At 37.3% G+C, this 16,582-nt stretch overlaps 1 protein-coding gene across 1 annotated transcript; it reads left to right on the forward strand.

The window, feature by feature from the left end:
• Positions 1 to 289: 289 nt before the first annotated feature.
• LOC139604174 (protein-lysine methyltransferase METTL21E-like) lies at positions 290 to 14,060 on the forward strand. Its single transcript, XM_071455216.1, has 4 exons — positions 290 to 370; positions 9,026 to 9,180; positions 11,620 to 11,737; positions 12,654 to 14,060. Exons 1-4 carry the CDS (start codon positions 301 to 303, stop codon positions 13,076 to 13,078), a joined length of 768 nt encoding a protein of 255 aa, XP_071311317.1. The 5' UTR covers positions 290 to 300; the 3' UTR covers positions 13,079 to 14,060.
• The last annotated feature ends 2,522 nt before the right edge of the window (positions 14,061 to 16,582 follow it).

A 16,582-nucleotide genomic window follows, 5' to 3' on the forward strand; every position in this document is an offset into this window, starting at 1 on the left:
AACTTTAAAATTTCATAAAATAGATCTAAACATTAATCAAAACTATGGTTTGGGTTTTTTTTTTAATCTGTTCTTTTTCCTTTGTGAGAATACAACAGTTGAACTAGTTTGCTGTCTTGTACTTTTATGCCTTGAATATTGATACTTATGTGTCTTCATGTCTTTACTATCAATAGAAGTAAATTGTAGCATAATACACGTAATTTGCTTTTTAAAATGAAGCTTATGTGTCAAAGAAGAGATAAAGTAATTTTATTGAGACAGACTTGTGTTTCTCTGTCCTAGGGTTTGTGGCGTAGTATGGATTTGACATCATCACAGCATAATCATCAACAAAATCAAGGGGTCAGAGAATTCAAAAGACAAGACGGTAAAATGTTTCTTATTTCACTATGTTTCCTTGTTGCACTTAAGAATATTATTAAGTATAAGGAACAAAGTGTCTTGCTGACAATGAGCTATCTTCTAATTTAGAATTTTCTGAAGAACTTTTGTTTATGGCATTGGTACAGAAAATGCAACAGATAGCACTGTTGTAGTATGCTAGCAATGCACGAGGTATTTCAAGTGTGTTATACCTGCATGCTCTTGTCCTGGCAGCTTCCTGCTGGTGCCTGGCATCTGTCCTCCAGTTACTTGCCTCGCTCCAAGGAATGAAGCTATACTATGATCAAGCTTTTCAGACAGGTTTGTTTACAGGCTGTCAGTTAGGAGAATTGGTTATTACAAGCCTGATTTCTGTCTAGACAGCCTCAGAACCTACCTTCAAATACCTTCAGGGACTCTTGGCAGTGTTTTCTCTCAAGTACTTTCATGGCTGCCCATCTCTGAGTATTCTAAAGCTTCATAAATTGTCCCTATTTTTTTTAGTGGTTACCAGGAGTAGACAAGGTATTAGGACAAATGCATATGTTTTGCGATGGGGTCTAGTTATGTTCTACAGCTGAGTACAAAAGGAGGACATTTGAAAAATTGTTTTATTTTTCATAATATTTTTGTGTAAAATCCCAGCTGAGTTCTGGTCTGTGTAAAGCCAGGTAGTTCTCTTCCATGTCTATAAACATTAATCTAAGAGAATGAGGAGACATGAATTGGATATCTTTACAGGCTTTGCCATCTTAAATTCTGTGCCAGGTTCTGGAGCTGTAAGAGTGCTGAATCAGATGCATGGAGATTTGCCTGCTCGATTTCTTTGAGCCTCTGCCTTCCTTGTTCTCATCCTTTTTCTCTACTGCTTTCCCCATTCCTATTTCATTATTTCACCTGCCCAGTCGCAATATCTATTTCTCAGGATTCTTATTCCAGTTCAGTTTCTTTGCAAGTTTCAGTCATAGGATCATAGACTCAGAAAATGGTTTGGATTGGAAAGGACCTTAAAGACCATCTAGTTCTAAACCCCTGCCATGGGCAGGCACACTTTCCACTAGACCAGGTTGCTCAAAGCTCCATCCAATCTGGCCTTGAATATTCCCAGGGATGGAGCATCCATAAATTCTCTGGGCAACCTCTTCTAGTGTTGCACCACCCTCACAGTCTCAGCTCTTTATATTTGGTGCCTTTCCCTTTGCTTATTAATTTACTCATCATACATTTTCCAGTTTAAAACTTATTTTTGTTCATGATTCCCCTTGCTACTAGTTCTCAGTTTACAGGTCAGTCCTCACCTGATCATTCCTTTTGTGGCTTTAAACAATCAGTTCTCCACACCTGCATTTTTGTCTCTCTTTCCTCCCATAATTTCTCGTATTAGCTTTAACTCTCCTTGGCTAAATGTTTCTGAGACCAGATGCTACCACTCCTGTCTTAATTTCTTGGGAAACTAAATTACTTTACCCTAGCTGCATTATGTAAATTCACCCAGAATAATTTTATCTCTGAGACGAAAGAACAAGTTTGCCAGGTGTGCTTGTCCTTGACAGTCCAACGTCTCACTTCACTCGGCCATGGCTCAGTTTTTAATCCATAAATATCTGAGAAAATGCTGACCTAGTAACCTTCTCGTAAATCCTGACATTTTAGAAGGGACACACTCCTTCTACTTGCCCTGCCTGACAGATGTCCTAATTGATGGCAATTCTTGCCATCATTTCAAGCATCTTGGTGGAGTCCAGAGCGGTGCCTTAAAAGGGACATACTTGGAATGGAGCCAAGTGAAAAGCATCCTAACCCTCTAATTTACAATTTAAGATAATTCAGCTGGGAGGAGGTAGTGATGTAGCACCTCATTCATATTTCCTGGGTTACTTGTAGAGATACTTCTTTCTCATTCTCTTCTGCACTGACGCTTTTTCACTGACTTCAAAGACTTTGTTATAAAATGTGAAAAACTGTGGCCTGAGTATGGACCCCAAGTCTGCCTCTTCACCACTGAGTGCCTGATTTGTAGTTGGACTTTTCCTTGCTTTTATCCTTCTAGCATGATTCTTGCAATCCTGCTTTCCTGCTGGCTCATCTTATTAATTTAACACTTCCCTGTTATCTTTCTCTCCCCTCAATAAGTAGACATGCTATTTCAGCTTAAGACATTGCTAAACTCAAATGAAAACTTCTTGTATATGGACAGAACAGAAGTTGGAGGCAACACTCAAATAATCAAAGTATATATGATCTTTGTGGGTAAATCAGTAACTTATTCTTCCCTCTCAGCCATGTGCCCATCTTTCCTATTTTCATTTCTTTAGTCTTTGCAGTACCTGCATTTTGACAATAAATAATATATCTCAACTTCCACATAAGAAAAGTGGTATGACTGCATGGGTTGGTGTTCAGGTACTTTATGCAAAGGAATATTTTAGAAATCAAGAATTATTGGTAGCCAAATACTCACAGTGTTTTTAAGGTCACTTCCTATCTGTCAGGAAGTTAGCTGCCTTTTATAATGTATATTAGACCATCTAATTTAATAACAGAGTCTGCTTTGCAGTCAAAGGGACATAATTTAGTTATTTTTAGAAAGTAAATAGCTTCTGAGCCTAGACTTGGAGATGTTTTCAATGACAGACAAACATGATGAAGTAACAAGGAAAGTACTTGGCAAACTTGAATTCATTATGTGTTCATGAGATAAAATGACTACAGTACTTCTATTTTCAGCCATTTAATGGTTTTTAGATGACCTTTGACTTGGATAGGGCTGGGATATCAGTGTTGTAAATTTGAAACTGAGTGCCTGATTTGTAGTTGGACTTTTCCTTGCTTTTATCCTTCTAGCATGATTCTTGCAATCCTGGTGTCCTGGATTCTCAAACCTGGGTAAATACATTGGCTGGATACTGTGAGCAAACCCTTCTCTTGTTCTTGTGTCCTCATGCTCTGGGCTAAGTGCATCTTGTCTTTTGGCTGAGAAGAGCCTGCCTGTGGGTGGCAGTTTTGTATTTCTGCATTTCAAAGTATAAAGTTTCAAGCATTTTGTTACCCTGACATGGTATCTCAGATTAATCGATACAATACACCCTCACTGCCATCACTTCAGCAGACAGGGCTTGTAATGAATGTAGTGGAATGCCTACACTTATGTGATGATATCACTTTTTGTAGGTAGGGATAAAGTAAGGAAAATTTAACTGTGCAGTTTAGACATGCTGGAAAGGAACTTTGCTTTATATTCTTAGAAAGGTGTAGGTACATCTGACTTCTGTGAAGTCAAGAGCATGATTAACTTTCCCCCCTAGCACCTTCCTGTTAAAGCCCTTAGGCTGAAATGGAATAAAATAGAAATAAGTGGAATGAAATAAAGATACTAAAGTGATGCTGCCTGAAATTTAGGGACTATGTTGTGATTCAGGATTGTGTATGTTTCCATGGAGCCATCTGTAGTGCCTGTAGGACTAGGGCTCTGATCCTGACCTGACAGTAGCTCAGTAAAACTTCTGAGACTCCGAAGTCCCTTACTATTGTGCCCTTTATGTAGTTTTAGGATAAATTTGGTGTGAGCCATTGGAAATATCCACATGGATTTATTGGTATACCTTTGGATGATTTCTGTCAGTGGAGTAATGTAACTCTTCTCCAGTCATCTTTTACAGTCACAGTAGAGTTGCAGATTTGTTCCCTTACTGATCTTTTTGCAGGTATCCTCTTGACTTTGGGATATATAGATAGTGACAATATATTTTTTAATATAAACAATATGTATGATATATATTATTTCCTCATTATATAAATAAAATACATCTTTAAATATTTAGTTTGGATGACTCCACTCCTGTGTGTCCAGAGTGGGGGGTGATCTGAAGAGTCCTGGATGTTATGAATTTTTGGAATCTCTTGGAAACTCTCCAGCGTCACTCAATCAGTAATATCAGCACAAGTAGTACTCCTTTCCAGAGGACTGACTTCTCAATTGCTGAGAAGTCATAGAGGAAACATCTTCACAGCTGTTGATGCATGGTATTAAAATATTTGTAAGGACAAGTCTAAATGGTAAACTTTAAATCTAAACTCTACAGGTGAAAGTATTCTCCTTCTGAAGATGGGAGAACATGTTGCTGTAGGGGTGAACTTTGTCAGGGCAAATTCATGCTAAAGTCTTGGATTTCATTCCTTTTGCCAGTTGGAGAAAATCCATCAAAGCAGGCGAGAAGCAGATGACTGGATCTTATTTCCTTATGACATTGGGCTGTGACACCATTTGACCTCCTGAGATTAAGCAGAGTCAGGCCAACACTCAAAAGAGACTAATATATTTTTTTCTTCCCTGCTCCCATGAATCAATGGGTGAAAATATTTTTTTTCTGAATGAATCAGAAATCAATTCTTCTAATCCACTAGCAAAGTACTTGGAGTATGTTTTGTTACTCTGTGTGTTTTTGTGAATGAGTCTGAAAATGGAGATATTGAGTGCTAGTATATTCCTCACAGCTTTCATTGTGGAAAGGTCCTTTACTTTTTTAGCTATGTTTTAGTTCAGATATCTAGATTTTATGTGACAGGTGGTGTAAATAGCTGATCATGTATCTTGTTTCTAAACAGGTAATATTTCTACTAATTCTAAGCAAAATTGAGCACGTAAAGATTGCCCTAATTTTATAGAAAAAAAGATGCTGCAGTTTGCAATTTTTTCCGTTCTGACCTGGTCTGTTTCCTGTTACTTTCTTTCTATCTTCCCTTCCCTGCTTGAAGGGCTTAAGCTTTCTCTTTGCAGAACTGACATAATTTTGTTTCTTTAGGTTTTTGTTCTAATACATAGCATTTTAACATTTGTTTAACATGACATGTGAATGTGTCAGCAAAATCCTCTGGTTCCTACACAGGATTTTGCATCTTGACACACATTTCTCTAACTAACCTGCCTCTGACTTCACAACTCCAGTTTTCCACATGATTAGTACGTCTGTTTGGAAAGCTTTGTTTGCATTTCAGTTGCTTTGCCTTTAGAATGATGTTTAGGCTATTTGAAGTAGTTGATTCAGTGCAAGATGTGTCAACAGTACATGAGGTTTTCCCTCAGTCCTGATATTAATGTAAAATCAAGGGAGCTCATGGAACCTGCTCCAAAGATGTTAGACTTACATAATAAGCATTGCTTTATCTAAAATATTCCAAAGAACACTGTAAATAATTAACCTATCAGGCAAAAAGTCTTAAGAGACTTAAAGGTATTATTGAAGGATTTGAGGCACCTGTAGAGGTAACTTTTTGTACACAAGTTCAAGACAAAGGAGTTCACTATATTTCACTAAGAAAAATGATCTCAATTTCTGTATGTTACCTTGACTGGATCAAACTGCCTCATTTTACTGTAAATAAGGTTCTGGCACTAGAAACTCCAGTGGTCTCTGTGTTTGCTCATGCAAACAGATGAATAGGCTGAACAAAATAGTTCTGTGTGTATACCACTTCCACACTTCTTCACATCAAAGAAGAGGGGTGAAACAAGCCTATCTTGTCAAACACAACCTGTGTGTTTCTCTTCTTTTGGTTCTGTGAAGAAGGGAGGAGCCAATCCTGGCAGACTTTTCAGTTCTGATGGTTCAGTATCTGTGCTCCAGTAGTATTGCTGGAAATGCCCAATATGCACTTCCATCCTTACAAGAATTGATAGCCAGGTCAGTCAAGCCTCCTCTTCTCTTATCCTACCCTATTCTACTGATGAGTAATCTCTTTTTTTATTTAAATGTCATTAGAGTCCATTTATTGACTCATAAGTTCAAGGCTTTTTTTTTTTTTTTCTGAACAAGAGAATATTCACTAACATAGAGGTAAACACTTCCAGAAGAATAACTCCCTTTCAGCTTTTTACACCTGTTATCAAGGAACTAGTTTGATCAAAGTAGTTTTCTTAATGTTTTCAGATATTAAAAGAGTTCATATCACTTGGATTTTCCTTACTCTTACAACAATTTTTATGTCACTTGAAACATTTCCCACTAGTTCTTTATTTTTCTATTCTCAGTGCTTTGAGGGCAGTTACAGAAAAAATAACTTATTTCCTTTTGTGCACTCCCACAAGAAGTTGTTCTGAAAGATAAGAAGCAGCAGAGGAGTGTTTCTTGCTGTTCAAAGGGAAACTTGTACAAAATAAGTGAATCTGACTAAAACTCTGCACTCCTTATTTGTCAGCATTCTTTGTCAGGATCATTAATGTCCTGGTTCTGATAAATTTTCTCCTTTGGGCCTTGTCTAACATGATAACTCTGATGAAACTAATATTATTTTTGATTCTCCAAAATAGTAGAGTTTTCTTAAAGAGAAATTGAAAAAAAAAAAAGTGTAAGGTTCTCCAGATAAGCCACCTGGAAGATTACCAAAAGGATAAGATGGGCAAAAATTCAAGAGGTGTTATTGACCAGCAGATTTAGGATTCTTCTTTCAGGGGTACAGACAATGCTCAGGAAGAGAGCAGTGACTTACAAACTCTGTTAGTGTAGATGCTATGCAAACCTGGAGTAGAAAGTTTGCTGATCCTGCAGGGAATAGGTGGGAAATGTTTATTGAGTGCTAGAGGGGCAGCTGTAACTCTGCTAAAGTTTTATAGATCTTCTTGTAGGAGCTTTATAAGTTAAGACCTAATAAGTTACCAGCTTCTCAACAAAATTGGATCCAAAACAGATGTCAAGGGAGGAAAATCAAGAAAAATGGTTGTAATTGAAAGGTAATAGAAAGGATAGCTTTTACTTCACAGCTAGTAATGATCACAGAACAAGATCAGACTGCTCTAAGCAATGGGAGAAGATGAAAAGCAGGCGATATCTGGTGTGCTTGGAAACAGGATGATCTATTAAATACACTTATGATATGTGTAATAAGACAGCTTTTTATTATTTCTTTTATAAGAGAAAGATTAATTTTGCCCTGAAGCAGCATTTCCCTGGCACTTAGCTCATGTTTGTCAAGAGCTCCCTGATTACAGGCACAGTGATGCATGTGTTTTCTCCCAGATTAACATCAGAGGCTTGAAGAGGCTGACACATACTGCTTGTTTTCCAACATCTTAAAATACCATAGTTTCAATGTTGGGCATTTTATTTTATTTATATTAATCAAATTTATGAAAACTTTTTTCCCAGCAGTATATACATGATATTGTTTTTAATTTTGCTGTATCCTGTGATTAGGGTTCTTCCCCCCTGCAATAGATTCTATGACTAATGTGGTTGGTTAGTCAGCTTTTATTTGGTTTTTGTGCCTTAATGTCAACATAAATTCAAATATTTTTTGTTTTTCTTCCTTGTTTGATGCTATTCTCTATTCTCCTGTGATGCTGAAATTTGAGTTACAAGCTTAAAGCACTGGCTAATAAGTTTGAGCAACTTCATGATGTATTTTTGTGTGGTATAATCTTTTTCTTTGTTCACTCCTGCTTTTATTCCTTGGAACAAGGAAAGCGAGACTTTGTCCATAATAATAATAATAAAAATACTGAGGCATATGGCAATATAAATGACAACACTTGGGGTCTTTATGTTCTTTGTGACCACAATGATTCAAGGGGGAAGAAAATGTAAAGAATCTTCAGTACAGCAAAGTATTTTATGTTGATGAAAGCATAAATGGTTTCATTTTCCAGAGCCAGCAGATCCCAAAGTTAATATCTGTGATTTTGATGGGAGCTGCAGGCTTGATACAGAAACTCTGCTTTGGACAAGGTGGTAACTGAGTTATCTAAATCTCTAGCATGCTTTCTAGGTGTAGCTTGTAAGCATGTTTTTCTTTCACTGGTTTGCTAACAGACTATTGTTGGCTATGAAAGCAAAATTCCCATGAAAACTTGGAAGGAATCTAGACTTTGCTAAGAAAATGCTCTAGACAGTTTCACTTACATATTGTTTTCTGACATTGTGGTGCAGTTTTGTGTGATGATGGCAAAACTGAAACTATCTTGGTATTCCTCTAAAAAGGAATGAATCCTCTTCTGTTAGAACAGTTATCCAGGATTTTGTTAGCTATCATAAATATTCTTTGCTTAGCAACAGGGATGGCATTCAGGATACCAAGCCAGCTGGAAAGAATCCCTCTGACAGGGCGCTGTTGGGGTGGGTGGATAAGCTTTCCTGACAACATGAGTGCTTTCACTCCTGTCTGTCATAATTTGTGTTGCTAGGATCTGTTTCACAAGTTTTGTGACAGACTTATAAATGATATTCTGGCTCCTTTTGTTTACTGTCAGAAAGAACCAGAATATGGGGAAAGTGAACAATAAAAGGATATGGAGAATAATGAAAAATCCAGGTGCATAAGGCTGTGAGTGTCTTTACTAGGGCAGCTGTTCTTGAAGGAAAAAAGTTTAAAAATTTCCTTTGGGTTGCTGAAATGGAAAACAATGTATGCTAACATTCCCCTTCTTTACTTTGTACGAACTTGGCTACTTCAGTGAGACATGAAAGAAGTTATTTAGTCACACACTGAAAATTTCAATTAGAATTCAGGAGAATAGCTGTGTACCATGCTAACCATTAATGATGAAATGTATTTTATTCATGGATGTAATTTATATTCTTGCTTCCAAATCAGCTTTTCAATATGAATTGATAGTTTTATTATCAGTCCTCTCAGCCTCTCTGACCTTTTATACTTTTGCTTCCAGGGGAAAAAGAAGATGAACAGATAGTTGCAGAAATCATGGAGAGGCGTTTTTTTCCTGACCAAGCTTATAAGACCTGGGAAGGCTTTCACTTTGCTGGCCATGAGATAAGAATTACAGAAGCCACTGATTGCTACGGGGCAGTCGTCTGGCCATCGGTACAATATTTTTGTAGTATAGTTATTTTTCATTTTTGGAGCCATCTAACATTTTAAGATTTGTTTTGTATAATAAATACACTTTTTTATATGTTATAAACCCAAGGAAATAATTCTGTGTTTCTCTGTCTCTGTTCTGCAAATCCCAAACCTGAATTTAGCCTGTTTTTTTTTTTTTTTGTGGATTTATGTTTCCCAAAGCTTACTTGGTATTTCTTGTGCATGCCATAATCGCCCAAGGTGGATGATCCTGTGTCCCCTCCTTGCTTGCCAGTAGCTTTTAATCCTATTAGCCAATTACAAGCATATTTTGAAAGAAATATGGCAGTTTTATGATGATTGCATTTCTGTACATTTTATAAATACAGATGGCTGTGTAGCAGGCAGATCCAGGTTGCAGAAACAACTGTGATGCAAGTTCACAAGGTGTTATCACTCATAGAAGCTGTTCAACCTACTCATGTAAGGAACAAATTTACCTTGTTAATACATAGACATGGGAAAATGTTCAGCTGGAGCTTTCAGTTTCTTAAACAGCTGGAAATCTAGTTGGAGAGAACCATTGTCCTTGGCTCTTGATATAAGAACCATCAACACATTCACCATACAAGTATTCTTCCTCAAGTTTTGAATATGTACAATGCAGCAAACTTACTGTTTTGAAGTAATTAAGACTGAAAGAAATCTCTAGGGAGGTGCCACGATGCATGATGAAATTTGTGTCCCTAAAGGAGAGACCCAGGATGCTCCATTTCTTTCCCAACAGCCTCACCTAGGGTCATACTGTTTTTTAGAAGTATGACCATAGTTCAGCTGAGGATAATTGTCCTACTCTTCTGCTTTGAAGTCCAAATGATATTCCTGGTTTTAGGAGACCTGGACCAGTCATCTGTACTATATGTTTTGGTGACCTCTGTGTATGTCTTCATGGAAAGTTTGGCTGACTACCAATTATTCGCACAAAATCATGGACTTTACTGGAAAACATATTTTTTTCCTGGAATGGCTTAGCCAGTTTTGTTGTAGAAGGAAGACAACCCTTTGATCTCTGTCTCTTGATATCCTCCCTTCTACTTCCATCTATCTGTACTTGAAATCTGAAAAATGGCAGCCAAATTTTTCAAGAGTGCAGAAACTTTAAGGAAAGTAAAGTTTCTGCATGTTTCATGGAAAGGAATGCGGATTTCAAAGTTTCCCTGATTTAACCTTCAGAAACTTTGATTATGCCAGTCAGTTTCTACAATAGAATATGGCAAAACCCTGAGGGAAGGAATTATAGGAATTAATGTAACTAGGAGGAAATCCTAATGTAAGGTCAAATATAATGTCAACATAATGTCAAATATCAGACCCAGCCTTTAGGAACCTGACTTTTATTATTCCTGGTTCTCACAGACTGATTTCTATATCAGTGCTGTTGATTAAACAATATATGTAAGTTTGGATTACCTTCTCTTCTGTGCTCTGAATTAAAAGGTAGAAAAAAACCCCCTTTGTTTTACTTTCTAGCATGTTGACACTGGGTCAGCAGTCCTCCTGCTCCTGTCCTTCTCATTCATAATTGCTTAAAAGCAAAACTAATTTTGCTGTGTCAGAGCAGGCTGCTAATGATTGCCTTTCCAAATGGTCATCTGTATTGTGAGAGGATATAGCAATCATCTTATTTGTCAATGGAGATTATATAGCTATCAAAGTCTCAGAAAGATATGGAAGTAAATATGAGAGAAATAAAATTAGCAATTTCTATTTCACCAGTGAACTAAAATGCACTGGTCAATGTGTGATCGGGCAGAAAAGCTGAAGATTTTTTTAATCACTTTAACTGATCAGTTAATCACTTTACATATACATGTGTAAGGAGTCTGTTGTAGATGCTCTTTATGGCTGTAGTTGCTATGGAAGTTTGCTAAGTCTAACAAGATAAGCAAATAGAAACTGCAAACAAAGCCAAAAGAAAAGGGGGTAAATCTATTTGTCCCTTTTGAACCCTAACAATAATTAATTATTGCCAGAAATAATTGATTATTGTAAGAACTTAGCAAGGTTTCTTGGCTATTTTCTCTCAGAAGCAGTCTTTATATCTAGATGTTTTTTGTGAAGGACATATTTTCTCTCAACCAGAAGTAAGTCCAGTTATAAGCAGGAATTGGTGACCGGAATTTTAGAACTCGTCATGAGTTGTGACAGATTATCTAATTGTAGTTGCTCCTTCTGTCTGTAATAATTCACAGACCTATATGGAGGCATTTTGTATTTTGTGACCTATAGAGCATAAAGATCATGGTGAGCTGTGGTCCTTTAGGGACAGTGCTTGAATGAATATTGCTCATTTGAACAGACAACCATTTTTTTGCATGCTTTTAAATGACAATTCATATTTAGTAAAGGGATTTAGTTCATTAGTTTCTTCAGTATGTTAATGGATTTCCTCTCCTACAGGCTCTTGTTCTGTGTTATTTTTTGGAAACTCATTCTAAACAATGCAATTTGGTTGACAAAAATGTGATTGAAATTGGAGCTGGAACTGGCTTGGTCTCCATAGTGGCCAGTTTGCTGGGTGAGTATGTGATATTTTTCTTAAGCTCTTGGAAACACCTCTCAGATGAATAATGGAGGACAAACTATGTGGCTTGGTTCTTCTAAGAGACTGTTGTTTGAAAGTTTCCAAGAGCAAGAAACAATAAATTCTAAAAGGCATGTTTGGAAACATGCTTTGGTGGTTTTTTTTTGGGAGTGTATTGATACAATAAAGGAGGTCCCAGTAGATATGTTGTCATTAACCATGTTAAACTGGGGATCAAAATAAAAAAATAGTGGCTTTGCAGGGTATCAGTGGCAAATAGACTGAGCCAGATGTAGGTAAGACCAGTGCATCCCCTTCCTTTGACCAAACAGCTCTTGGATGCCAGGTCACCTTCTATCCAATTCTATCCGTATCTATTTGTGTTTCAGTATTTTCCTTCAGCAACTTGATCTCTGCTACAGACATTGTTGTGTTTTCTCTCATGGCACCCTATTCATCTTCAAGAGTAATCCAGGTCAGTGGGTTCTGCATTTTAACAGAACTTTAGCTTTTGGTAGTCTGAGAAATCTTCTTCTTGTGTGAGAAGGGAAGAACCTGAGGTAATGCCTAAATTTCATGCTGACTTCTTGGACTCAGTAATGGGTATTCATCAATCCCTAGTCAGCCACTGTACTTTTAACCAATGTGATGATATCAAGATACAGTAAGTATCTGATTTCTCCCCACCAGCTGCATTTAGATGGCAATCTGTAGAGTAGAACTACAAGGAAGAAAATATTTATTTTAAGCACAATATTTAAGAGTTATTGGGAGCATCTGCATTTTTTTATTGCCCTCAGTGAGAGTTACCTGATAAAACCAATTCCTTGTGCAGCGGCTTTTGTGAATGGGCTTTTAGTCAAGTGTTGTTGTATATTCAAATATTGTATTCGTTTTCTCTGTGTCACAGGTGCCTTTGTGACTGCCACAGATTTGCCAGAATTACTGGGAAACCTTCAGTACAACATTCTCCAAAATACAAAGCAGAAATGCAAACACCAGCCTTGTGTTAAGGAGTTGTCCTGGGGAATTGATCTGGAAAAGAACTTTCCTAGGTCTTCTTGTCACTTTGACTACATTATGGCTGCTGATGTAGTTTACCACCATCCATTCCTGGATGAACTCCTCCTAACTTTTGATCACTTGTGCAAGAATGATACTGTTATTCTGTGGGCCATGAAGTTTAGGCTGGAGAATGAGAACCGATTTGTGGACAGATTTCAGACACTGTTTGACTTAGAGATGATTTCTAATTTTCCCAGTTTGAACATAGCCTTATATAAAGCAATGAGGAAAGACAGGATGAAAGCCAGACCTTCCAAACTGAAGGTCTGAAAGAGGGATATAAGGAGGTGACAGTTGCAGCTGTTCTCTCTTTAATAATTTCCATTTTAGTAGCTGCTGACACTTACATGAATGACATTTCTAGAGATAGGTAAAACAAATCATCAAATTCCTAGTGCATTCCTATAAATTCCTAAATTCAATTTGCCAATAGTGAGAGATATATCTGTGACATTGTCTTGACTTTTATGTGCCAAGCTGACAACTCTAATAACTTTTACAAGTCTGACCATGATTGTTATGGGTCATATAATGAATATTTCCTGAAGTTTTCAATTACAGCTTTGAACAGCCTCTTATAAGTTTGAACAATTATTTAAAACTTTAGACTATAAATCTTTGTATTTAAAAGTTTTGGTGTTAAATCTGATACTTCACCATTTTCACTATCATTTTAATCCTTCCTTTGAATGCTCTTAATAGGACATTAAATTAGCTGAAAAAACCTCACCACCTGGAAAGCACACTTTTGTGATAAAGAGATAGAATACATTAATTACTCTTAATGTAATGATCATACTTTCATTTTTAAATTTAAATTTAGGGATTCTTCAACACACAGAACACATGAGGCAAGAGGGATTTAAATGTTTTGTTGCTTGAACAAAGGTCTCGTATTAGAAGCGTACAACAACCAGCTGCCCTTTACAAAGATTTTAATTCTTGGTCTGGAGTTCTGCTCCTCCAAAAATAGACAGTTATCTGAACATGAGGGAGCAACGATGGAAAAAGGACAGTGGCCATCAGGAAAGAGCTTTGCACTGCTGGCTGCTGGTGGCTGGAGACAGAAAACTCAGCCAGCCTGTCATGGTGGGGCTGAGGCATGGATAGACTTAGAGATTTGTTTGTATTTTTAGTGTGGGCAAACACAACATTTTCCTCCAACTCAACACTGCATGCTCCTGTTTTCAGTGGCCTATCCAAGACTTTTCTTTTGGGTAGATTAATAAAATTTTTCTTTCCACACACCATATTTTTCTGATTCTGTTTGTTATTTATTTTGAGGCCTTCAAGTCTCAGGCTAGAGAAGAGAGCTTTATCACCTCTACTGTAGCAGGCAACTGCCCTAGTAATGTGGAGGCTTTGGGGACTGACAGGATTTATCTTTTAACTCCTATTTGTATTCTCTCAAGGAATGTTTTTTTTTTTGATTGTTTGGTTGGTTGGTTGGATTTTTTTGGTTGACTTCCTGAACATACTATTGTTTTTATCTTTGATTCTGCCAGATGCATGTTACTTATTTACTCTGGCAAAAGTCTGGGGTAGAACTATGGTAAATGTGATGTGGAATGTACATTTTGTCCCAGCTGAACATTGGTGCCCAGTGCTAGAAGTGAAGCATTGCAGACAGGAGAGGCTGATCTGCCAAACTTTTCCAGTGGGAGCTGGATATCCTAGGGCATCCTTGATGAAACACAAAGGGTGATCCTAGGATAAAATTAAAGAAAACAGTAGCATGTCTTAGCCCAGAAGCAAAATGAAAAGAAAGGAAGTTAAGTCTATTTTATTACCTCTCCTGCTGAGAAATCACATGTGAGATTTTGGCTTGAAGGTTATTAGACAAAAATCTAATCATTAAATATCATCAGTAAATTTCCTGTGATAAAGTTTGTAGAGGTAGAATCCTTTACTGCATCAATCAGTTTAGCTAGAAAATTAGACTCTATACCAGCTGACAGGGAGTATTACCCCTCCTTACAGAAGTTACTGTGCCTATGTCCTTAGATAATTACAGCTGTAGAAAAACAGACTGCAGAATGGAAATATTTGGAAATCATTTTCTTTCTCCATTGTGTAATAGAAATAGTTTAGTGTAAGTAAATAAAGAAACAAACAGGGATCTCAGCCCTTGCTTGATTTCCTCTCCCTGCTTCCTTCCTCTTAACTTGTTTGCAGTCATCGAATCTTCTGCAATTGTAACCATAATCCTGGTATCCAAAAGGGCATCTCAGTCTACAAATGTTTTATGGATAAACGGATTGTCACCATAATTAGTGAAATGACCTCGTGAACTCCAAAATGATGAAGGCAAAAGAGGAAGACTACAGCAAAGCCGTGGAGTGTGATCACTTTTAAATAGCTGTCCTGCTGACTAGCCCTCCTGTTTGCACCACAGACTCACCCCTGCCGGGCTCCTGCTGAATTCTGCAGGAGATGTGTTTGTCAAATGGAGTCAGGATTCAGCACTTCAGGCCCAACAGCTTGTTAATATGTACTGGAATGTAACATCAGCTCTCTTTCTCACAAGTCTGCCTAGCACTGCTGTGTGAAGCTTCCTGGGAAATTTCTGGTGACTGGCTGCTCTATTGTACAGCCACCTTTTGTCCTCTGGTGTGACAGGCAGGTTATTAGCCATGACCAGTGGAGGGTGAGCTTGTACTTGGCATTTGCCTATGGAGTTTATTTCTGCTCTCTGAGAATAAGTCTCACATAAATGTCAAGTATTGCTGACCCCTAAAGTCAGTCATAATTTTAATAATCACTTATTCTTTGTTCTAATAGCTCAGATAAAGGATCCAACTGTCATTCAGTGCATTATATTGCTAATACAGATGGCATTTGTGGCTGCAGTTTCTGAAACGCAGGGGAAAGAAGGTCAGTTAAATTTGTGGGTGAAAGAGCTCCACTTTTAAAGAATGCCAGAGGATCTTCCTATGCTCTAGGCTTTTACAGTCTCTTCTAGGGTGTTATGATAATCAAACTAATTTAAGAGATAAATTTGGATGTATAGGTATAGGCTCAATCCATTACCTGGGTTTTATGTATTTCAACCTAAGAGCAGCAGTATATTTAAGTAACTTGATGGTATTTGCAAAATTTCCCACAAACAACATGTTTTTCAAGTGCATATATATTTTCAGGAAGGGTTCTTTTTGAATAAAGCGTGGGTAGAATTATTACAGTGATTTACTTTGCTGCTTATTTTAGATTTTCATCAAAGTTTTTTACAAATCTTTGCCTTTTCCCTCTCAGAATTAAAGAAACAAACATTTTCAACATTGTAGAGTTTCCATATGGTCATATTTTGGTTTTGTCTCTCTCTTGCTGAATTTCAGTTTTGTAGCTCTGAGTTATTTGGTTTTGTTTGCATTATTACACCCACCCACTTGGGCTTTTACCACTTATAACAACTGTAAGAAAAAGCTGTAGACGCTAAAAATTTAGGAAAAAAAATTCAAATGGCAGTACAGATCCACTGTGCAAACCTAACTTTCATTTAGAAGCAGAAATGGAGCCCCAGCCTAAGAAATACAACTGCTAAAAATACCCAAATAACTACCCCTGGCCCAAATGGTAGTTGAGTGATGCACAACTCATACTGGTCATTATACAAGCACTAGTCAATGATAGGTGAGCAAAAAAGACCAAAGAACACCAGGTGTGTCCTCCTGAATGGATCTTCATTTCCAGTCACATTGAGTATGTCAGGTGACTCAGTCATCTGAAGAAATAGTACATGTACCAAACAAGCCAGGACCTTGAAACCTAAATAGA

This window comes from Agelaius tricolor, unplaced genomic scaffold (genome assembly GCF_023055355.1).
Source record: "Agelaius tricolor isolate 1412-34295 unplaced genomic scaffold, bAgeTri1.0.p SCAF_45, whole genome shotgun sequence".
Classification (NCBI taxonomy): domain Eukaryota; kingdom Metazoa; phylum Chordata; class Aves; order Passeriformes; family Icteridae; genus Agelaius; species Agelaius tricolor.

Coding starts and splice junctions, on each gene's coding strand:
- LOC139604174 (XM_071455216.1), top strand. CDS start 301: ATGGATTTGACATCATCACAGCATAATCATCAACAAAATCAAGGGGTC. Junction 371..9,025: donor AGAATTCAAAAGACAAGACG/GTAAAATGTTTC, acceptor TTTTGCTTCCAG/GGGAAAAAGAAGATGAACAG. Junction 9,181..11,619: donor GGGCAGTCGTCTGGCCATCG/GTACAATATTTT, acceptor CCTCTCCTACAG/GCTCTTGTTCTGTGTTATTT.